Source organism: Polyodon spathula, chromosome 18 (assembly GCF_017654505.1).
Source record: "Polyodon spathula isolate WHYD16114869_AA chromosome 18, ASM1765450v1, whole genome shotgun sequence".
In the NCBI taxonomy this organism is placed as follows: domain Eukaryota; kingdom Metazoa; phylum Chordata; class Actinopteri; order Acipenseriformes; family Polyodontidae; genus Polyodon; species Polyodon spathula.
The window spans coordinates 1,214,856-1,240,150 of record NC_054551.1 but is presented as its reverse complement, the minus strand read 5'-3'; the positions used below and the strand labels follow the sequence as shown (position 1 = coordinate 1,240,150).

Sequence of the window (25,295 nt, the reverse complement as noted above, 5' to 3'; positions counted from 1 at the left end):
AACTGAATTGCATTCAGATGGTTAGAATCAATTGCATTCAGATGGTTAGAATCAACAGTGTCGAATTAAAAAGGCTTCAAACCATAAGCAGCAGATCTTGCATAATATTTTTTTATGACACCATTTAATGCAAGTTCTTTTGTTTCCCTTTTCATAAAAACAGATTCATTTTGCTCAGCATAGAATTGTGACTGAATGCATTCCTCCCTCTAGCTAAATGAACAGCCCCTGGTAGAAAACTCACATACACAATGCCCTATCCACGCTACCTAAATATTGCACAATCATTGCACCCATTCCTGGCACCTACCTAGCTGGTCATTTCAATAATGAACCCCAGGACTATGTGCAGCGAGGCAGGACCACTGTGAGTTTGTAACCCAGAGAGAGAGAGAGTGTGTATGCGTGTGTGTGACTGGGTCGTGTTCAGAAGTCGTTGTCACTTTCCTGCGGTTCAGGCTTGCGGGACCCTCGGAGGGGTGCGCAGCTGGGTTTGGACAGAGGGGAGTCCACGCTGTCCAGATTGTCCACTGCACCCTTGTGCTCTTCATCGTCCTCCTCCTCATCATCTTCATCGTTGTTGTCCACGTCAATCTCAGTCGTGCTGCCGATCAGAGACCAAGCACAGGTCAGGACCCTCTTGCAAATTGCTAGGTGATGTACTGAACTGATCTGAATAAGAATCACCTTCCAACAAATGCCCTTCTGTGACTCACAAATCATTCTCATCCTCAAAATAAAAAGCCTTTCAACCTTTAGCAACTGAAAAAGGACCAGCTTCCTGAACTGTTGGGCGTTGATGATTTGATGTCTCACCTCCATCTATTACCATCAGGCTAGGCTACCTAGTCTGTATTCCAATCCCAGACTATCCCAGACAGAAACCCTGTGACATTTAGGCATTAAATAATGTATTGAAAAGGCATAGAGTGCTTTTAATATTTTAAAGTCTTAAAGCCTGGACAGAACAGTGCTTGGCATCGATACCCAATTTAGTTAGTCTTCTAAAATAAAGAACTTTATTTAGTCTTTAATCATCTTTAGTACCATGCCTCTTTAAACATAGATAGATAATCACTGTGTGTGTTCATGCATATTTGTACATGCGTGTTTGTGTGGGTGTACTTTTTATCTGTATATGCATGTTGTGTGTAAACAGTTAATGCTAGACCACAGTTTTACAGCAACTGATTATGCAGCTAAAAGATCTGATCGTACATCTTATAGCTTGCATAGGGATATTTTTTTATTTAATAAAGACAGAATCAGCAAAACAAAGCACTTACAAATAAAATAATAACAAATATTAAATTAACTGTGCAATGCGAATGTCGTTTCCTGAATCAACTGCAAGGTTTCAGATCGATCTTCTAAGTCAACGAATAACACATTTTAATGCATAAGGATGTATTTATATATAAAGTGTACAGAGCACTACGATGTAAGGAATACAGTCTATGTTCACCTACATAACAACAAATCAGCACAGTATATGAATTGCAGTTTTGACTAATTGTATTTTTATTTTTTAATTTGTGATTAAAAAGCAAGTTTACAACATCTAACGCACCATTCCATTGATGTAGTAAACTTACTTTCTAATCGCCTGCATATCAGCAATGACATGACAGCAATTTTTCAGTTTGTAACACATATTCCAACTTCTCATTTCATAGGATTTCAGTATAGTGTTTGACATTTCTGGTGACGTCAGCCCAAGAGTTCACTGCTATTGGTCGAGCTGGGAGTCAAAAATTGCTCTGGGAGTAATCTGGACGCGCCAATCTCCTTTTATTTATTTTTTATGTCATTTCATCAACATTGGTAAGGCTACTGTTATACTCAAGGGTCCAATTATGCTGTACCACAGCAACTTTGTGCACTGGCTGACAATAACTTCATTAGTTACGCTGTGGGGTGTAGCGGTAAGCTCCCTGCTGTATGCTACTGCTGGAACTAACAGGGGATCGATCTTAACTGGGTTTACTGCTATTGTGGCACAACATATGAACACACACACACACACACACCACCCACTGGTGTAGTGTAAACAAGTTCCACGTTCACTTCAGAGTGAGGTATCACCAGTAGTTACACTGTGATGTTATACCTAGGGAATGTTACACAGGTTTTTGGGATGTCCTTAAAAAAGGACTACCCGACTATCACACTACCAAACCCACTTTCTACCAGGAACCCCCAACAAAAAAAGGCATGATATCAGATATTAGATAACCCTATTTATTCCTCTCATGAGTCATAGACAGAATTATGCTCGCGGCTACACTCTGTTCCACTTCTAGCTGATAATAAGCCTCACTCAAGAAATAAATTACATTAACGAACCCACACAAAGCATAAACACACATACTGTACCGTATATTTACTGGACGGATCTATATCTAATTATAAATATTTGTTTTCCAATGGGCTCCCAACTTCAACCTCAAATCAGAGTATATATATATATATATATATATAGCTATATATATATATATATATATCTATATATCTATATATATATTATATGGCCCCAATATGGCCCCAGTAATCCCCGTCCTTATTGGGTCAAGCTTCGAAGATTTCTTTGGATACTAACCATTTTGAAAAGAGACAGACTGTCCCTCTATTTTTTTTTTTTTTTTTTTTTTTTTTTTTAAATCGCAATATTAAACATTTGAAGATAAACCCAGGGGACTTCCTAAGACAGCCCCCGACTGCATGGACAGTTCGAAGCCCATTGGAAGCTGAAATCTGAAGGTTGGCTCCGGCCCTTGACTGCTGACACCAACCTTTTCTCTCTTCCGAGGGGCGGTGGTTGAGAGTGGCTTAGCTGCTGCCAGTTTAAGCTTTAAAAGCCGCGATGAAAGGAAAGAAAACAAATTGAGTAGAAGAGGCGGAAAGAGAAGGGTGATAACACAGCCAAACAGGAAAACTCTCTCTATTGTGATGGGTGGAAACTCTTGAAGCCTTTCTCTCAACTGATTTTTTTTTATTTAATTTAATTTTTTTTAACATATTTAACCCCACAGAATCAGGGGTTATTAGTCTCCTCATTTTGGGGTTGCAGACAGTGAACTGCTAAACTTCAACCCCTATAAGCACAATGCTTACTATCTACTGAACATTATACACGAATAAAAGACAGTGGCTCCAACACATTAATGCAGTTTGCAAAATACAGTTTTGTCACTGCTGCATTCTGTTCCACGTTAAGACTGAGTGCACTAGGTAGGTGATCTGCAATTTCAGTAACTCCTACCTCATCACTGTCTCCTCCATGCATTGTTCCCAAGACGCGAGCACCAGCTCTGCCTGTGAATATAGAAGAAAGTCTTTCTTCAACCTGCACAGACCAGTCACATCAGTACATGCACTCCAGAACAGTACACTGTGATTTACACAAGTGCATCCCCGAGCTGGATGCACTCGCTCCACACATATTTCAATCCTAAACCAAACTAGGGGTAAAATAAATACAAGCGAAATGCAAGCTCATTTTAAAGACTGCTTCAATATGAATTCCTAATGCAGAGGGAGCACACCCTGAATGGGGAGGTACCTGAATGCCCCTGTGAGGCGGGGCCTGGTTGGTCTCCGGTCCTCCACGTCACTGTCCGATCCCTCATCTTCCTGGATCTTCATGTCCGACTCATCCTCCTTGCCTGGTTTAGCAAAAAGAAATGCAGCAGATCAGCAAAGGCAAACTTCTCTGCCGCTGCTGCTAGTCCTCAGCTTCCTCAGTGCCAGCTAACAAGCTACTGAACACCTCTTCCACTATCCCATATACCCATCATTCATATATTTCATGGGCTCTGCGAGAAAATAATGACTTTGGATAAGCATGGCTTGTGATATATATATATATATATATATATATATATATATATATATAGATATATATATATATAGATATATAGATAGATAGATAGATAGATAAACTGATTAAGGAAGTTTGAAGGGCACTGCAAAAATTAATAACTTAAAAAGAAATTGTCCTTTGTGCTTGTTAGTAAACGTTTTAGTAAAACATAATAAACATTTTTGTTTTGTTTTGTTTTTGGGTTGTGGCTTGACAACCCTACTCGACTGCTGGATTAGCACATTTCGTAAGCATGTCAATGTGAACAAACGTTCTAACAAAAAGGCAACAGCATTTCACTGTAGCTTAAATGCCAGTAAAGTATGATCCTAAATCCTGTATTACCACCATTACATCAAAATGATCCTCTCACACAACAGCCCCACTTTCTCTGCATCCGCAGAGAAAAAGTGAAAAAGCATCCTTAGCAGCAATTGGAGCTGGCAGATTAACACAGCAGTATCACTATGTATCATAAATTTTGTTCCTGGGTAGTAAGTGTTATTTCCTAATTGCTTATGCCTCAAAAGTATAGAAAATGGCTATTATTCCCCACAAACTTTGCTTTTGTGACCAGGACAGTGATATTTTGAAATTTACCTATTTCCAATGGGAAAACAACATATGAATCCAAATGAACATGTATTTATACTAAAGTAATACAAAAATGACTACAAAAGATTTAGAAGTGAGTAGTTGTTCAAGATTTACGATTATACTGTAAATCACTTTCACAAATCAGCCCCCAAGTGTAGTCTCCCATCATGTTCTCGTTATACTGTCCTTGGTAGCGGTGTTCAAAGTCCAGTATATCCTGGTGGAAGCACTCGCCTTGCTCCTCCAAGTACGCTCCCATGTTCTCCTTGAATTTATCAAGATGAGCATCAAGGATATGGACTTTGAAGGACATCCTACAGCCCATTGTGCCGTAGTTCTTCACCAGAGTCTCAACCAGCTCCACATAGTTTTCGGCCTTGTGATTGCCCAGGAAGCCCCGAACCACTGCGACAAAGCTGTTCCAAGCCGCTTTCTCCTTACTAGTGAGCTTCTTGGGGAATTCATTGCACTCCAGGATCTTCTTTATCTGTGGTCCGACGAAGACACCGGCTTTGACCTTTGCCTCAGACAGCTTAGGGAAGAAGTCTTGAAGGTACTTGAAGGCTGCCGACTCCTTATCTAGAGCTCTGACAAATTGTTTCATAAGGCCCAATTTGATGTGCAGTGGTGGCATCAGCACCTTCCGGGGGTCCACCAGTGGCTCCCACTTGACGTTGTTCCTCCCCACAGAGAACTCGGTCCGCTGTGGCCAGTCCCACCTGTGGTAGTGCGCCTTGGTGTCCCTGCTGTCCCAAAGTCAAAGATAGCAGGAAAACTTGGTAAAACCGCCTTGGAGACCCATCAGGAATGCCACCATTTTGAAGTCTCCTATGACCTCCCAGAAAAATGCAGATATGTATCCACTTAGGCAGCTGGAACTAAACTGAACTGGTGGGCTTAAGGCCCCTGTATTTATACTACTATTTATATTACTGGAAAGTTCTAGAAAGTTCTAGAAGTTACTCCAAGTTTACTCAGCACTGAATCTAACTGGAATGTTCTGGAAAATAGGTAAATTTCAAAATATCACTGTCCTGGTCACAAAAGCAAAGTTTGTGGGGAATAATAGTCATTTTCTATAATTTTGAAGCATAAGCAATTAGGAAATAACACTTACTACCCAGGAACAAAAAAAAAATGTTACACGGTGTAATTAATCATCAAAAGCTGCAATGCAATGCAAGATTAACAAGCACACAGCTCAACGCTCACATTAACCTGCTCCTAAAAGATAGCTGTCTGCCGATTTCCCACTGATTATCCTCGGGTGCTCATCCTCCAACATGAAGGATTGATTGCTGAATTTGGCTGGCTAGATATTTGCTGTCATTTCTCCTTGCTTGCAAAACATTGATATTTGGGAAAAAAAAAAAAACACACTCCCTGGACCACGTACAATTGGGGGTGTAAACTTCCATTCCTCGAGGGATATTCCATGTCAGATTTTGCAGAACACCAATTAAATAATTAACAGATAGAGGTGTAATTGGTTCAGTTGAGTAATTCAGTGTTTGGTTGTACCTGGGCACCGCTAATCTACATTATGGGGTGGTTGAACAGATCGTGATTTGTACTTGGTAGCTAGTCCAATATTAGTGACAACTGGGGTTCGTTAAACATTAGGAATCTTACCCCCACTCTTCATCAGTCTCTAATCCTCCTCCCTTAGCTTGTTTTCCTCAGAATCAATCGAATCACTAATGTAACAGAGCTTTTTAAATTCTGTTCTGGGCCTCCAATTAACACAAAATTGATATGCTTGGTGGACAAAATATGCTTGATGGACATAGATACTCCTTACCCTGCACATCCATCTCCATTTGAGTTGAATGTGATGTAATGTCATTAGAATAATGTAACTAAGCATCTCTAACAAAAAGTACTCCTTTTTGTCTCTTCCTCTGATTACATGCTATAGGCACCAGACACCCTATCATGATCTGCTGCCTTGTACACTCCTGTCTGGGCTTTAAGCTGTAATCTTCCTTAAGTGCATACTTCATCACTGTACTTACTGTCTGAAACAAAAGATCAACATCCATTACTGTCAATCTATCAGTAAATGCTGACTAGTATTTAGGGAAGAAAAATATAATTTCAACAGTTTTTTTCTTCTTCTGAGCAACACTTAGGTGAACCAAACTTTACAGTAAGGATTCACAATTCTGAGACAATTTTCTTAACAAGAAGGGCAACCTAGACGTGGGAGTAGTCTTAACAGTTAATGCATTTGGCTGATCCATTTGTTTTGTTTGTTTGGTGTTGTGGGAGAATATACAGAACAAAAATAAATACATTTGAACAGTTCCCTACATCTTTTAAAAGAAATACATGCATGTTCACTTTGTTTTGTGTTATCTCAAACCTCTCCTGTTCCACCCTGTGATTGTCTTCCAGCGGCTGTTCCAACTTGTCTACGAACGTCTCGTACTGCTTTCGAAGGTCTACCTCGATCTTCTCATACTGATCCATAAACGCTGGGCTGTGGAGTTACAGAACGTGTCGCAGGGACTGCCAGGACCGACAATCCTGCTGTTCAGAATGCCTTGGTTCCATCTTTCACCTTCAAAAGTGTGTTCTGCTGCAACTCCTCAGCTACTGAACAATGCAGAGTAACAATTTCTCCACTCTCATTTTAAATGCAGTCTGTCGCCCACTAAAATCACAGTTCAAAGGAGAGCGAACCAATTTTCTTACTCTCTTACTGGCGTTTTCCTATTTTTTTTTGCTTTTACTGGCCCTTTATTTGTGCTGAGAATTCAGACTTAAACAGTAGTGAACTATGTAGATTTTTTTAATTGCATTTTTAATCAATAACATTCATGAATTTAAGTGATTTAATAGGATGTGGTACTGTTTATTACATTAACTACATTATGAAATCACTAGCTTTGGAAACCTCAAAAGTCTCTTCAGGTGTATTTGGAAATTTAAAGAAAAAAAGATTCATTTCCCATAACAAATTAAGTTGATAAATGTAAATTTCAAGGAAATAACAAACTAATTAGAAAAAATAATGAAGGGGGAGAAAAATTATTATGTTATAAAGCACAAGCTGAAGTACCCAGCGTTGCCCGGGGAAATTCAATATTTCAGTATTTCATGGATGACAGATTGGGGAACTGTAAAGGTTTCCTGTAGGTTATCGATTCTGGGTGTCGCACAACGTGCTCGCACCCCTTTCCTTTTTTTTAAACTTTCTTTTTTTTGCCAGGGGTCAATTTTGGATCCAAACACAGCCCTCTACCTTCCCTTGGATGAAAGAGGAGGCCGTGCAGAGTTTGGCTGCACTGGCTCCTGCAGGGTCCGAATGCATAAAGGAACAGACAGGCAGACAAACTTCATTCTTTATATATTAAGATAAAGCCCTATGTATTGTAAGAGAAGTGGGGGGGGGGCATTATGCAATGGGCTTCTCAGCTATTACTGTTTAGAAGGTAAAACAGCAGCAATTGAGATCAACAAAAGAATACAAGGTTAGGTGTGGCTGACTGCAGTGCAACACACATTGTCCTTTTTATTCTACTTCTTTTACCCTTCTGGTGAAAAAAAGATTTGGCTAGTCCGAGGTAAAACCCAGTGAGCGCACATACAGAGGGTCCATAATAGCATAATCAAAGAAAAGAAAAGAAAGAAAATTATAGCCATTTGCAATCCGGAACATCTACAGTAGGATAAGAGTCTATGATGAGAGTTTGGTGAAAATGCAGAATCAAGGCTGTTACTATGTTCATCATGCAGGGTGTGAGAGGCAGATGTACAGGCATGAAAATGGACCCCCTTGTTTTGAACGAGGATCCTAAAAAACTAAACCGAGTGGTCTCACCGGACGCTCTGGAGATGTTTCTGGTTCCTCTCCAGCTCCAGCATCTTCTTCTCAATCTTGGCCTCCAGACTGGCTTTGTCAGGGGGGGACACACAACAAGAGAGCATTGTGAATTCCACATGCTGTCTTTTTACACTGCACTTCTCCTGATGTCTTTGTAAACGAACAGGACAGACTGTATCTGCTCCCAATCTGTTTGTCTATCTGACAAACTATCTGTTAATTGTATTGTCTTGCCAGGCTTTCCTGGTAAAATACTGGAAAAGCTGATAAGATGTAGTGAATAAATACAGATTACAAAGGCAGTGTATATAACAACTGACATGCCAACCAAGCAGAAAGGAAGCACACTCTGTTGAAAGTCCCCTTGCTGGCTTGGCTGGGCTGTGCTGGGATGGGCTGGGTAATGCATGTAGAAACAGAGGCAGCTTTGACCACACTCACCAATGCTTCCTTGACAGCTGCTCTCAAGGTCTTTTCTGACTTGTTTATTTCAAGGGGTCTTGCAATGGCTGCTGTCCTTATTTCTTGCAGAAGGGGGAAAAATGTGTACACCAAGTTGGAATTGTGATTATGATTGGCTATTTGTTACTGGTAATCCACACACTCAGTAGCACTGCTACTGTAACCTATATTGCGGGACTGGCTGATTCATGTTATTTCACTTTGCTTGCTCTCTTTACCCATCAACCCAAAAACTCAAGTGAAGAAAATAGAGGGCTGATATTTTATCCCAATCCCACTCACTTTAGAGCCCAGGTCAAACTTGAACTTGTTACTCTCCTCCTCTGCTTTATCCCCGCTGTCCATTCCCTTAGTCTTCATAGCATTATAAAGCAAGGCTGTGATTTCCAGCACCTCCTTCACCGCGTAGCTGTCCGCCTGGTACAGGCGCTTTGTGTTGAGCTTAATGTGAGTCTTTATAGCCTGCAAAACAATACAAAAAAGGTCTTGAAGGGCAATCTGCATGGGCTGCCCAGCCTATCTGACACAATAAACTGTCATCCCGTCTGTTAAATCAGCAGAGCCTTGTACAATATCATAGCCGTTACATTTGCTTTCTAGACGTATGAATGCAAACAGTATACAGTTAAACAAAAGGGATACTGAGGTTGCCAGACCCTATGACAATAATGTTCAGCTTGCTCCCCCTCATTGTATGGTTAATGAAAAACTGATGATGTTGCCGTGAATGGTGACCTCTGTTAGCCAGGTTGAAGTCTCAACGCATCATCTGACCTTAGTCTCAATGCTGTGTGATAATACAATCTTTTAATTGCTATTGACAACCAGCGACCTTGAGCGATTCCTTTAACTATATATGCCTCATGGTAACAGCTTGGCTATTGATGAGAATTATGGAAGGCATTTGTCATTGTTAAATCCTGCTTCTTATGTCAGACTGCCAGCTGCATTCTGATGCAAATTAACAAGCACGCCATGTGTTACACGTTGAATTACTAAAAGCATTCATCAGATTGGAAATTGCAACACTGGGCTTATTTCCTTGGTGTTTTGATTTTTTTTTTCCTTCTAGGTTTTTTAAATCTTAATTTGTATTTGTTTATATATATAGATTTTTTTAGAAGTAGACACTACGTTCTTTCACTGCTGACGCCAATAATGCAACACATTCAATTTTAATAGAAATAGATATAAAAAGCTGTTAAAAGCTGCAATGGATTTTTAAATCATTTGTTTTGTGTTAAGTATTATTTTGTATCCAATATAAATCATTTTGGAAAGAAAGAACCTTAGATTAAATATACTACCAGCAAAGTACTGCCTTTGCAAAGGTTATATGCTTTTCCCCTGGCTATACTATGCATTTGCCATAGTTTGTCAAGTTTTTTATTCATTTTATTCATAGTTTTAAAAATCGTTCCAATTATTTGATTCCCTTCTGAAATCTTGGATTTGTCATTGCATGTGCTTCAAAACAGGTGTCTGTGTGTGTGTGTGTGTGTGTGTGTGTGTGTGTGTGTGTGTGTGTGTGTGTGTGTGTGTGACAGCCTGAGAGCAATCTGTCGGACCAATCAGAGTCTGTTCCCTCTACAGTGTTACCTTTCAGATGCTTGGGTGCTATTGATCTTGGGGATGTACCGCTATGTCAGGTGTGTATACGTTAATTCTAAAGCATCACCGCAAACATGTTGAACATAATAGCTTGAATATAGTTCCTTTATAATAATCAATTTCATCTGTCTTTCGTTCAAACAGTTACAGAAAACTGACAGGACTTATTTATTATTTCAATATGCGTAAGTGATCTAAGACGACAAAGGCAGTTTGTTAGCGGCGTGAGTCACTCTGAAATTGCAGTGCAGTCAGGACACTATGACAATCTTAGCAGAGCGAGAACGGACGGAGAGCAATTCAACGGAACCGAAATCGCTTTGTCTATATATAGTGCTGCTAATTTGTGAAACCATCCAGTGGCTTTAGAGTACAACAAACCACAATTAGGAACAGTTCAGTCCAGTTCTGAATACAGAGCTGACAGGGCAAGCTCTCCTGGTGCCTACATGCTTGCCTGTCTTTTCCACAAAAAGTTATTAGGTTTTGTGCAGGGCCTCTTATTATTATAAGAGATGTCAGCTCTGGTTTGATAAATAGACACTTCACACTGGATGGGTTAACCTATTACTAGGGCTAGGAGTTTGTCACGGGAAAGTTGGACATAAATCACGGAGCAGTCACGGTCAATGCGTTCAAAATCACAGAGAAGATGACAGAGGGAGAATAAAGTTACTAGGATAAAATAAATAAATAAATAACTGTCTTTAATTAAAGCACATTGCGGCGCCTGGTGCGCACAGGTTCAGCAATGAAGGACGAGACAAGCAAATGAAATTTTAATTTCTTGCTTTTTTATTTGCTCTGCAACGTTGACTACCAGCAGTAGCATTTATACGTGCTGAACTAAGCAGAGAATAAAGACGTAAACAGGGGAAAGAATAAGAGACGGCAAGCGTAATACACTAGAGGCGAGAAATACACACACGAGGATAACACAAAGCGAGTGTGGGGCAGACAAGAGACATGTACATTAAATTGAGTGCAACCGTACAACAATTATTTCAATTAAAAAGAGAAAACACTCACGCACAGACACACACTGAATTTAACATAACTTTCAAGAAGTATTTAAACGAAGAGCTTAGTTTGACTTCTCCAAATTAGTTTGGCTTAGTTTGACTTCTCCAAAAAAAAAAAAAAAAAAAAAACAGGACATCAAAGTACGAAGTTGGAGGTAGTGTAAATATGTAATTATTTATTCGAATTAATAAACGATAAATGCATTTTTTTTTAAATGTGAAATTTAATGTTAATAAGACACATTTTCCAATAAAATCACATATAGATTGAATACAATTTACTGACATCCTTGCAAGTCACACACATCAGCAAAAATTTCGCAGACACTAGCAAAAGTCACGGAATCCGTGACACCTAAAACCACCGTGACTAAATCTCAAAAAATCTATTACAAGTCATTTGTGAACTATATTAGCTGTTCAACATCAAACTAAATGTTGTTCAGTAACGCCCGAGCTAGTCTGTGTGTTGTTTTTATCCAGTGGACGGTGTCTATATACAAAAAAGAATTTGTATTGAATGATTTATCACCTGCGATGTATAACTGGTATCATAAATAAACAAACCATACAAAATGAGATCAAGTGTTGTTTTGGCGAATACCTGGCAAACCTGATCACCAGCCCTTATGGAATAAACATATATATTTTTATATATGGTAGAAAAGTATGATCCTTATAAATTCGCCCCTTTTTAATATATATTTAAAACATATGGGATATATTTAAAATATATTTTAGTCTGTAATCCATATATTTATTTTATATAGATTACAGACTAATGAAAATATATGGTGCACCAAATATTTTCAACATGTAAAATAAATATAAGGATTACAGACTAAAATATATTGTAAATATATCCCATATATTTTAAATATAGAAAAAAAGGGGCCAATTTCTATATATTAAAAATATATGTTTTTTCCATATGGGAGGCGTCGGTACCAATGTGTTCTTTAGTGATAGTGGCGCCCTCTTGTGGTGACGTGCTCGGTAGATGAGTGGGCTTCAGGTGCAGTGTCTCAGAGCAGAGTGAAGATACCAGGATACAGGTGGGAGAGGGAGAGAGTGCAAAGCAGCAGCTAAATACGCACACATCAATCATTCCGCTGGCAGTCTGGGATCTTGTGCATCTTTGACAGGTAAGTGGACAAACCTCTCCATTATGATGTGCTGGATTATACACACATTTCTGTGCAATACATAATTTATAGGATGCAAAAGGGAGACACGAACGAGACTCAAGCAGACTTTTCATTAGGTACTGTGTAAGAATAAAGGTATTGCTATTGTAAAGTGAACCGGCAGAGAAAAAGGTTATTCAAATGTTTTAAAGACATACACATTCACATTTGTATCGTCAGTGCCTTCCAGACTGGTGTGTTTGCTGGTGTGGTTTGTTTGGATGCATTTGCAAAGTGTGTTTATGTACTGCGTCAATATCAAGTAGCAGTCTCTATGTTACCACTGTGCTGGATATTATTATACAGCGTTAACAGAAAATTTGAAGGGAAGGGAGGAGGATTTGAAGGGAGGTTTGTTTCTGCAAACATCTTATGAAAAAATAGATTTTATGCATTAATTTGTATGTACAGTCGTACAGTCTCAGGAAATCATTTCAATTGCAAAACATCAAGGTCTAAGATCGATCAGGGAATATGTAACCCTACTCCTACTTTTTACTACATTGATGTGCTCCAGTGCAGCAATTCCTCTACTGTATGCAAAACTAGTACAAAAATATCGGACATGGAAGTGGCAGCCTCAAACAGACACTGAGTGTTTTAAATTCTGCTTTCCATTTATTACTATACAACCATCAACAGTGTACATTTAGAAATACTAATTATACATTATTCAGTGTCTTCAGACTTCATAGCTTTGTTAGCTTTTTATACATAGCAAAAAATATATTTAAAACCTTATTAAATCTAACCCAATATCTTATTCAACATACTCCTTGATTGCGTTGTGAGCCATGGGGGCTGTGCTGCGGTTGGCATGCAGGTTGATGATGGATGAATATCGCGGCCGGTGCCGACTCTGCCCTAGCAGGAGGCCTAGGCAAGTGGGAGAGTGGGAGAGTGGGAGAGTGGGAGAGTGGGAGAGTGGAAATACGGTAACGCCAGCACCACCTCTAGCTAGTGTCTCCAACCCCTGGGACTGCAAGGCAGCCAGCCTGTATCAGTCTGCTCCAGCGTTCTCCCCTGAGAGGTCTGTCCGGATGGATTCAAACTCATTGTGAATCCGTCTAGTTGTAGGGGACAGCTGTCACCAATTCAGCTGGGGCTTGCAGAACAACAGTCAGCAGCTCCAGCAGGCAGCCTATGCAGGGCTAGGGAAATCCAATTCACTGAGCTGTGTTACAAACATGTTGATGGGATACTGTGTGAGTTAAGAGATTGGCAAGGCAGTTCAGAGAGAAATCCTCCACAGGCTTTAAAGACCCACTCGTATGGTAGAAACGTATTAGTAATAATCCAGACCAAAGTCATTATTAACTTTGATAAGACTTCCCAATGTAATGCGCGCCCGAATCAATGCTAAGTTTCTAACTACAACTATGAGTGAAAAAAATTAAAAGTGACTCTATCCCTTTAACACGCACTGACAGTAAAAAACAAAATTCAAAGAAGGAAACAAACCGATCCATAAGCAGAGAGCACCCTGTGGGATCAGATCGCTGAGTGACTTTTTGGCAAGGCAGTGATTGGCAGTTGTCAGTTCCTGCAGTCAGATCCCTGCTAGTCTTGTCAGCCCAGGGGAACTCCTCGAGATGCAGTCTCCAGAAAAGGCCTTACTGGTATTGAAATGAAAGCAGGCAGTGTCTAATAATCACACAGAGAGCTGCATTATGAGATATTGCAGCAGGACGCTTCAGTGATGCTGCCAGTTACCAGTGACTCAGCAGCCACATGACAGTACCTGACAGTACCTGACAGCATACAGGTGTTGGAAAAAAAATCAGAAGCAGCTGTCACAAATACTTTTGACAGCGTGCAGTCATTGAAGGAGTAACCTTGCAGAGTCATCACGTCACGCCTGGGCTTTCTTGGCACATGGAGACCCTATTGGCAGTGCTAAGACACGTGTCTCAAATTCTGTTAAGTTGTAACTAAACCATGCCCAAGCATAGGTTAGAGCAACACAGACAGCCCCTTGCACAAGTTTCCTATAGTAAATGCACAGCAACTAATAATAAAGCACACTAAAATGGAAGGTGTGCTGATTCATTTTCCTAGTAGTGCCTGATGCTAAATAAGTACATGCATTCTGAAAAACAGAGAATGAAGCATATGTTTATCCTCATAGTAGGCTGTGTGGTCCAGTGGTTAAAGAAATGGGTTCCTAACCAGGAGGTCCCGGGTTCAAATCCCAGCTCAGCCATTGTGTGAGTCACTGAACCTCCTTGTGCGCTGCCTTTCAGGTGAGACATTGTTGCAGCTGATGCATAGTTCGCACACACCCTAGTCTCGGTGGTGGTGGTCCACTATGAAAGGTGCTACATAGAAATTAAAAAGAAATACATTTAAAAAAACATCACAAATGGGGAATGACAATTGATGCTGTGCAACTCCAGCAATGCAATGTTATGCTGTTGTACAGAGATAAAATGTCAAGTTGGAAGTCAAGCTGTTTTTTGAGCTCACACTGAGTTTAAAAAGTCTTGTGTGTGGGCTCTTTCTCTGCTGGAATGCATTTACCCCATTCAGGTGACATTTGCTTCAGGTGAAAACAGGAGTCTGTCAAAGATTTTAGCGGAAAAAGCAGCAGTAATCTCCTTGTTACTGAAGAAAACACAAAGATCCTGGGAGCTGCATTTAAAGTCTGCTGCAGAGGTGTCTAGGAGAGGCTCTAAAAATATCAAAAGGCAGTGAATGTCCACTGATTCATGGCTTGCTAAAAAGGAGAGTTTGAAGTGCTTGCGTTGCAGTCTTATAACCTGGAAAAGTTATAAAGCATTACCAGAACACCGATCGAGTGTAATGTGTTATTTCACACTACGCTCTCTGGTTTTACCCAACCCGTCCTGTGCTGTCTATGAGAGGAGCTGAGAAACTGAACAATCTCATGGAATCACGAAAAAGTTCTTCCATTAGGTTAACTATAAACAACCAACTGAGAATTGTGCTTTCGTTGTAATGAGGTAGAAAAACCCTCTCAACTCACTAGCATTGTGCTGTTGTTATCTGTCTTTGGAACCCACTTCCCGGTTCTGCTCAGAATGTCTGAGTCAATCCGCATCTATTTAAATCCAAACCTAAAACATCTATTTTTTTTAACATGGCCTCTTACTTGCAAGCAGTTTAGAGCTCTTTATAGTTTGTTATAATTTTTGTAAAGCGCACCAGGATGCTTGTTCACCAAGGACACCATATGAATTAAATTGCTGTGGAATGGTGCAGAGCTCTCTAGCATGCAAACATTTAGAATAATGCCGTGTCTCTCTTATTTGGGCTGGAGCCAGTAATAAAGGCAGACTTTGTTTCTGGCCAGTGAATATTTGATTGATGTAAATATTTGTCTAGTTTGTCCCTTGTGTTGCTTTGCTTGGTGATTTATGATTGACATGAAAGACTGTTGCAGGCATCGCTGAAGCAACAAAAGCAAAACAAGTGGTGACTGTGGGATTAGATCCTTTGTGTCCAACGATCTCTGCACTCAAACCCAGGAAATAAGCTGACCCCCGGCCATTTGGTTTTCCAGTGCAAGGTTGGAGAATGGAGTCTTGAAGCTGAAGAGAGGAGCCGGGATGTTGCCAGCAATCTGGACTGGACTTCTTATGCTGCAGGTGAGGCTTGCAGAGGCTGCTATCTGAAACACAGCACCAGTGATGTAGTCTAACCAGAACTCATGTAATAGGCAAGCTAAGTCAATCGACTCACATCTTTAAGATGGCTAAAAATGCTGACGACTATGGACACAAACACAAATGCAGCTGAAGAAAGACACTTTGTTGAAATACTTTTAAGAAAGCAGATACATGCTTTACATAGTAAATGCGTTACAACAAGTGGATTTGTATAATAACTCTGTCTGTTGCAATGCTCTCACTCTGCTGCTGTGTCTTGCATGATTCCCAGTTTCAGGCAGCGCAAGGGCAGGTCTTGGAAGAAACCTATCAGAAATGGCTGAGGTATCAGGTGGACTGCATGAAGCAAATGGACCGTGAGGCTTATCCTTCAGGTAACTATGAATCAGCTGCTTGTCTGCCTGACGCCTGCTTTACTCTTACTCGTTGAACACCCCGACTGGAATGCAGCTCAACTGAGCTGAGAAAAGGGTGAGAGGCAAGATAGGAAAAAAGTGAGCAGCCCTTTACTAGGTGATCTTTTCTACTTCCATTTCCTGATCTCTGATTTCATAGACGTGATGAGATACTAGCAAGCCAGTTTACGGTTCTATTGCCTAGACAATATCTTCAAATTCAAACGTGTTTAATCTTTTGGGTCACCAAGACCCCCACACTGCGTGACGATCAGACCCCAGTTAGTGGCCGAGTCACTGCTTTCTTTGTGGACTCATTATTCTTAAACTCATCATTCAATCTGTCCAGCACAGGCTGCTCACTTTGTGAGCTCTGACAGATTAAGCAGCTCAGGTTTTCACCTCAAAAGGGGTCTTTCCCATTTGCTGCTTGACATGTGTGTTTGTGTGTATGTGCATTCAAAGAAAACGAATCGCTTCGAATGTCAGTTCTGGTACACACTCCCAGACTGAGTTCATCCCTTTTCCATAGAGATCGGCCCAGAATACCTCCGGTTTTAAACAGCTTCGAAATCCAAAAGATTTATCTTACTTGGATTTCATTCCCCTTCGAAATACTGATACTTAAAACTATAGGATACTGGAGCTGTGTAGACCTGTGGAACTAAACAGAAATCTATTGTAAATAGGCAATCCCCTTGAACCAGCTTGTGATGGGCATTTGTATTGTAGGAGTCTACTGCAACCGGACCTTTGATATGTATGCCTGCTGGCCAGATGGGATCCCAGGCACGCTGGTGAATGTTTCTTGTCCTTCATACCTGCCTTGGTTTGATAAAGGTAAAGAATCCTCAGGTTTACTGCTCTCTTTCGTATGGGCTGAGGGCTGTGTGTTTGTGGGGCCACTGCAATAGGTCATTCCACAGTAGTGGCTTAAAAAAAATAGACATAGAACTGAGGTTTTATAAGTGAGGTAGCAGACATGTCTGAGCTGTATTTACGGAACCTGTTAACCTCGCAAGTGAAATCACTGCCTATTTCAACGAACGGGACGTAACAAAATATCTCAGTTAAGGACCATTAACCTTAAGTCCAGAAGGTCTTGCCCTAATTTCAGGTTAAAACCCAGACATCACAGAGTCACACCGAGGACTAAAGGTCCTGTTATTGAAAGAAGAAATAAAAGCACTGTGTTGTGTGTGCGTGACACGTGCACCGCAGAATCATGTCAGCTATCTGTCTGTGCATGAAGGCTTTGAAAGGTTGATAGAGGGCGCCCCTTGCTGTATTGCCTGTAACCTAGAGGTATATTTCTGGATGACTAATCACATCTCTCATTGACAAGCCTTCGAAAGGCAATCAGGACTTCGACAGGAACAGGTACCCTGCTAATATTTCTTAGTCACCCTGCTGTCAATGTTAGAATGGATTAAACAAGGTGGAGGATGTAAGACGCTGCACAGGAGTTTAAGTCGATCCAGTTGTTTTTTAACAAGCTGAGCCCAGTTAATTAACTATGGAACCATACAATAGGCCAGGTGAGTCTAGTTTAGCTCTTTGTAAAACACTGTTTATTTATAACGTTGCTTTGATTCAACGTTGCCCGCACTAACAGTCTGTGACATTGCACATTCAAAGGGGGGTAATTGTATTTGTATGGCAATTTAGTGGTTTTGCCATGGTTATACTATGCTTTATCATCATAGTTTGCAATGGTTTACCATATCTTTTAGCACGCTTTACCATACCTCTCTGTGCTTCAGAGTGCTCAGTTGCGCTTTATTACACTTTGTTATGCTTGTACTATGTTGTAAGGGCAGTGTTGCTCACTGTGATGGCTGTGCTCCGCAGTGAGCCAGGGGGTGGTGCGGCGCAGGTGCGGGCTGGATGGACAGTGGCTGCAGCTGGACAGCGGTCAGTCCTGGAGGGACGTCTCGCAGTGCGAGGACAAGGCTGAGGACCTATCTGAAGAGGTAAGCAGCGCACCAGGTTGTTGCGCTCCTTCCAATCCCCTTGCAGTGACTGGTGCGGCTGTGGAGACAGGTGGACCTCTGCCTCTGTGCCTCACACAGGAGACAATGGCTCCCAATTCACAAACTCGCCAGTTAATTATTAACCCTTTAAAGCATGAAATATTTTGTTTTTGTATTTTTTTTTGGTTTTGTTTGGGAAACATAATAAATATATATTTTTTTTTTTCCACTGCTTTTATCAAAAACCAGGGTAAAAAATTGGCGATGACTAAATTAAAAAAAAAAATAAAAAAAAAAAAAAAACATAAATTCAATGACAAATATTTTGCATATATGGTTTTTGGTTTTTTTTTCAATTTTTTTAAAAGCCAGTATAATATACCATGCTACTGGCCTATAGTATTAATTAATTTACTTAAAGGAACATAGCAGTCATTTAATTTAAGGGATTGTACAGTAGTCTTTAGTTGGTTCTTCTTAGCAGTTTCAATAGTGCTCTGTGGTTTTCCTCTATATTCAATCAGCAGGTCGTATGTCCTAGTTCTTTGGCTTTGCATGTGTTAATGTGTGTGTTCCTCTGCAGATGTGGTACAAGAAGCTGATGGTGAGTTTCAGGGTCTTGTACACTGTGGGATACTCCCTGTCCCTCTTCACGCTGCTCTGGGCTCTCATCATTGTGCTGGGAATCAGGTACAGCACCCTTCTACCTTCTGTCTGGTCTTGTCACTGCTGTGCTGTGATGTAGCTCCCTGTCTCACACACCAGTTTATACATGTGCTAGCCAGCCAGATTCTAAGCTTGGCAGCTATAGGTTACATTGAGGTAGATGTATTGTAATTACATATGACAGCATTGTTTAAAACCCAGTATATACATTACGTTAATGCCGTTAGACCTGATTTTCAATAAACTAAATACAGACACAGACACAGACACACACACACACACACACACACACACACTGACACACAGACACACACAGACACACACACACACACACACACACACACACACACAGACACAGACACAGACACACACACACACACACACACACACACACACACACACACACACACACACACAGACACACACACTGCTATATATATAACAAAAAAAGGTGACGAACATAGTTTTGGGTCCCATTTTTTACCCGATGACACACAACACAGACACACACACACACACACACACACACACACACACACACACACACACACACACACACACACACACACACACACACACACACACACACACACACACACACACACACACACACACAGACACAGACACACACACAGACACAGACACACACACACACACACACACACACAGACACACACACACACACACACACACACACACACACACACACACACACACACACACACACACACACACACACACAGACACACACACACACACACACACACACACACTGACACACAGACACACACACACAGACACAGACACACACACACACACACACACACACACACACACACACACACACACACACACACAGACACACACAGACACACACACACACACACACACACACACACACACACACACACACACACACACACACACACACACACACACACACACACACACACACACACACACACACACACACACACACACACACACACACACACACACACACACAACACACACACACACACACACACACACACACACACACACACACACACACACACACACACACACTGACACACACACACACACACACACACACACACACACACACACACACACACACACACACACACACACACACACACACACACACACACACACACACACACACACACACACACACTGACACACACACACACACACACACACACAGACACAGACTGGACTGTGGAACGATATGTGTGTGTGTGTGTGTGTGTGTGTGTCTGGGTCTGTGTCTGAGTTCTAGGCAGCTGGCTGGAGGGTATATGCACTGAGGCACCTCCTGTGTTCTCCTGCAGGAAGCTGCACTGCACTCGGAACTACATCCACGCCAACTTGTTTGCCTCCTTCATGCTGCGGGCGGTGTCCGTGATCGTGAAGGACGCCCTGCTGGATCAGCACTGGGGCCGGGAGATCATGGCGTTGTCGGACCTGGCCGTGATGCTGAGTCACCAGGTAGGATGAGGGGTTCAGTGCCGTGTGGCAGGCAGGGGGATTTAGTAACTATATATTTTTTATCCATTCATGCACGTTGTCGTTGTTCCTTTTTTTTTTTTTTTTACGTGAATACCCACAATATATTACATAAGTGCTTTTATATTTGTTTCACTGGTAATTTATATTTTACAAAATAACTTTTTGACCAAGTGATCAGAATTGACTGCAGGGTGATGACAGTGGGGAGCTGTGAGTGTTTTAGAGCTCATTGCTGGGTCGTGGGATAACTTTTTAAACCTTGATCATACAGGTTGATCATACAACTTTAAAGTGAGAAATGTTTACTGACCTTCTATAACAGTGAATGGATTCCCTACTGTAATGCTTGAGAGAATAGCCCTGTAGCTGCAATAGATTTCCAAAGCAGCTGCGGCTCTATGAATAGTCCTATAGAAATATCTTACTCTTCTGCTTTCTGTTTTCAATAGAAATCTAAACAAAAGTATCCTCTATTATTCTGTATTAGACTGACTATAGATGGATTTGGAAGCAATTATTTATGTATTTTTTTCATATAGGATTTTAACTGAGATACTTCATAGCAATGTTCCTGTTACCTTGCAGTTTCGGTTGATAATGTGTATTGCTATGCTCCGTGTAGTGTCTTCCTAATATCACTAAAGCACTGAACCACTTCGTCACCAGGCTGCTATTGGCTGCAGGATTGCGCAGGTGGTGATGCAATACTGCATTCTGGCCAATCACTACTGGCTCTTCGGGGAGGCCATCTATCTGTACACTCTTCTGATTGGAGCAGTGTTCTCGGAGAAGAATAATTACACCCCATACCTGTATCTGGGCTGGGGTGAGTCTACACTACTGTTTTATGACTGCAGATAGAGATAGCGCTGTTGCTGTACAGAGACCATCCTCTGGTTATAGTCCTTCAAAGCCTGTGTTTGGGTGACTTTTAGTCCAAATTGTATTTGGATTCTTCAATGGCTTAACAAAAGAACACAGCCCTGCATGTAAAAGTTTCCCACAATGAAAGCTTAGCAAAGTGTAATAAAGTACAGTGAAAGCATGGCAAAGTGTAATGAAGCTCAGTGAAAGCATTGTAAAAGTGCACAGAGGTATGGTAAAGTATATTTAAAAACATGGCAAACCATAACATTGTAAATTCCGAGAAGAACGATTAAACACAGAAAAAAACAAGGTAAGCGATGGTAAATGGATAGTATAGCCCTGGGTAAACAGCAAAATGAATGAATGGCGGTAACCACGCGAAACCTCAGTTCTGCATCTGTAAATGAAGCCACTAACTGAAGGACAAGAGAAAGCATGGGCTTGAACTGCCTGACCCCTTCCAATTGCTTCTGTCCAGATGAACTCAAATAGAAGTTAGAAGATGTCAAGCGAGAACAAAAAAAACCCTGAGAATGAACAAGTGTACCCTACCTTATCTTTGCCTTTTTAATAGATTTGACTTCTGGTTCAGTAGTTTCATTTTTCAGAACAAATTAGATTAGTGTGTGTGACAAAATAGTCTTCCCAAGGAAAGGAACCAAGCTAGCATGTCAATGTGTGCAACATTAAATCAAAGTGCAGAGCCAGATCAGAATATATTCTACAGATTTCTATTGCATCCGGGAGAAACGACCAGTGAATAAAACACCTACAGCGCACACTGGAGAAGTTGTCCTTCTTGCCGCTGCAGGCAACGCTGACTGGAAAGAATGATAGATTATAAAATCAGGGAGGGCAGCCAAAAAGACAGCCATCAAGCTTTGGTGGACTCTTCCAGTAGCCACTAAGTGTCCTTTCTTTCTTTCTTTCTTTTTTCAGGAATTCCTGTCATTTTTGTGGTTCCATGGACGGCAGCTAAATATTTGAAGGAAAACACAGAGTAAGGATTCTGCTCCTGTACATGTTCCCTATACATAAAGGGCACTGTGGGGCCAGGTCAGATGTCCCATTCCCATCTAAGTATACATATACAGCACTGGCCCCTATTGTGATAAGGGGCATATGTCCTGATTTACCTCTTCCCTATACTACTGTTTTGTTGTTGATTTATTTTTGTTTAAATTTTGTTTCACCTTCTGTGTCATTAGCGTTCACCACCAAAGAATGCACTTGAAACACAGACTCATAACGGATATGATCAAAGTGAGTTTTTTAAGGGACAGCGATGATATATTCGGCTTCTTATATGGACTCCAGGTGCTGGGCCCTCAATGACAACATGTCCTACTGGTGGATCATTCGGTTTCCTGTTCTCCTGGCCTCGCTGGTAAGTCCACATGCTTCTCTGTGCAAGGGAAAGACCTTCATTGTAGATCATGTAGGGTCCTTTGCTATACCTTCTGGTATGATCGAAGCAAGAGAGATAGAAAGTGCAGTAATGTCCTGAGTGGATCTAATTGATCAATAAAGTGTCCTCCGAAGTGTGTGCTCTCAGCTGCCTGCTTCTTTACCCACTGCAGACTTGTCAGACCACAGGGGTTGCTGGTGCACGGTGAGCCGAGGACACACTGGCCGACCTAGCCCTCCCTTCCCCCGGGCTGTGCTCGGCCAATTGAGCACAGCCCCCTGGGAGCTCCCGTCCTCGGTCGGCAAAGGAATAGCCTGGACTCGAATTGGCGACGTCCAGACTATAGAGCACTTTCAGCGCCTTTACTGGATGCGCCACTCGGGAGCCCCAATAAAGTGGCTTTTACGTGAAATTCTGCTGCCCTTTTTTTTCCCTTTCAAGATAAACCTGGTGATCTTCATGAAGATTTTGAAGGTGATTCTCTCCAAGTTACGGGCCAATCAGAAGGGCTATCCGGACTACAAACTCCGGTAAGTGGGACAGAGGAGGAGAGTTTGCAGCAGTGCCTGTAGACAGATGGGTAAGAGCTGAGGAGGAGTGCATGTGTGGGAGGCCTCGTTCATACCAAAATCAAGGGAAATCTCACCTTCAGAGCCATCTGCCTGTTTGGACACTTTGCTTTTCCAAAAGCTGTTGAGAAATCTGTTTTTAAAACAGTGTGACAGGATAAGGATGCTTTGTGCTGCCTCTTTGAGAGCTCCGCTCAGCGCGCTGGCTGGTTCAGCAAGTGTCTGTTGTGTTTCCTCCAGGCTGGCTAAGGCCACACTGACCCTCATCCCACTGTTCGGAATCCACGAGGTGGTCTTCATCTTCGCCACAGACGAGCAGACCACCGGCATCCTGCGCTACATCAAGGTCTTCGTCACGCTTTTCCTCAACTCCTTTCAGGTAGGGCTCACAGAGGAATCACACAGAGAAAAGAAGTACAGTGCATGTTGGGGTAGTTTCCACACTGGGATTGAGGGAGTTGAGAGTGAAGTGGTGTTCTTATTTACAAACGCGCCTTTCTTTTCATTTCTCCGACAGGGCTTTCTAGTGGCTGTGTTATACTGCTTTTCAAACAAAGAGGTGGGTATTCTGTACAGTTGGGGTATGGAGGTCCTTTCTGTCTTGTTAGAGGAATGCTACATTCACTGACTTGTCTGAAACAATTGGCCTACAGACAGATGGATTTGATTCTTCGATTTAACCAGAGATTCTGAGGACTGTGCATTGTGCTCGATGGCAGCAAAACCATTTATTTATTTAAAATTGTATGCACTGGAAAGGCCATATGAGCTACAAACAGCTTGTTTAATTGATTAACTGGTACACCATGGTAAAAGCATAAATCACAGTAAAGCACTGGTAAGCAAGGTAAAGAGTAGACATGCAAAACAAAACTGCTTAACCATGGTAATGGATGAGCATAGGAAAGCATAGTAAACTGCATTGTGGATATGTTGACAACAGTCCCTAGGTCCAAAGGTTCCTACTTAGGTCTTGCAGCCACTGGTTTGCGCAACTGTGGTGCAGAGTCTCCCTTGGATCGCCAGACACAGTCGCACGACTAGAGAGACGTGTCACGTGATTGAAGTTTGAACCAGACCTTTAGTCTGAGTCGTTTCTGCCTGCAGGTGCAATCAGAGGTGCAGAAGAAGCTGCAGACCTGGAAAGTGGAGAGCGCTGCCCTCTGCTGTCCACAGCGAGAGGAAGGGCAGCGTGTCTTCAGAAGCAGCACTGCCCTCTGCTGTCCACAGCGAGAGGAAGGGCAGCGTGTCTTCAAAAGCAGCACTGCCCTCTGCTGTCCACAGCGAGAGGAAGGGCAGCGTGTCTTCAAAAGCAGCACTGCCCTCTGCTGTCCACAGCGAGAGGAAGGGCAGCGTGTCTTCAAAAGCAGCACTGCCCTCTGCTGTCCACAGCGAGAGGAAGGGCAGCATGTCTTCAAAAGCAGCGCTCCAGCCACACTCTCCAGCTGGCAACAAGCCCCATAAATCTGATACTAGATTCATGTCTGTGTTATCCTACACTCTGTCTAAATACCAGCAGATTCAGGGATTCGGAACAGTAGTCAGCCACTAGGGCAATGCTTTGTATGTAGATACAGTCTCCTGTATTTGATGTTCTTATTGTGTAATCATTTGAAGAGTGGCGCAAACCTTTTCTAACTGGGACCAACTTTTTAGTGACTTGGGTCTGCCGCAGCCCATTAGTGTGCACCCCTGTTAAGCAT

At 41.7% G+C, this 25,295-nt stretch overlaps 1 protein-coding gene and 1 pseudogene across 1 annotated transcript; one reads left to right on the top strand and one right to left on the bottom strand.

Moving 5' to 3' along the window:
- Window positions 1–426: 426 nt before the first annotated feature.
- On the bottom strand, window positions 427–14,418 carry LOC121331138 (annotated as a pseudogene).
- Window positions 14,419–16,099: 1,681 nt separating this feature from the next.
- LOC121294163 (glucagon receptor-like) lies at window positions 16,100–25,295 on the top strand. The gene is made up of 13 exons (XM_041217766.1): window positions 16,100–16,178; window positions 16,471–16,573; window positions 17,327–17,434; window positions 18,446–18,567; window positions 19,151–19,257; window positions 20,571–20,727; window positions 21,415–21,574; window positions 22,555–22,615; window positions 22,933–23,002; window positions 23,465–23,553; window positions 23,833–23,971; window positions 24,110–24,151; window positions 24,700–25,295. Exons 1-13 carry the CDS (start codon window positions 16,140–16,142, stop codon window positions 25,054–25,056), a joined length of 1,554 nt encoding a protein of 517 aa, XP_041073700.1. The 5' UTR covers window positions 16,100–16,139; the 3' UTR covers window positions 25,057–25,295.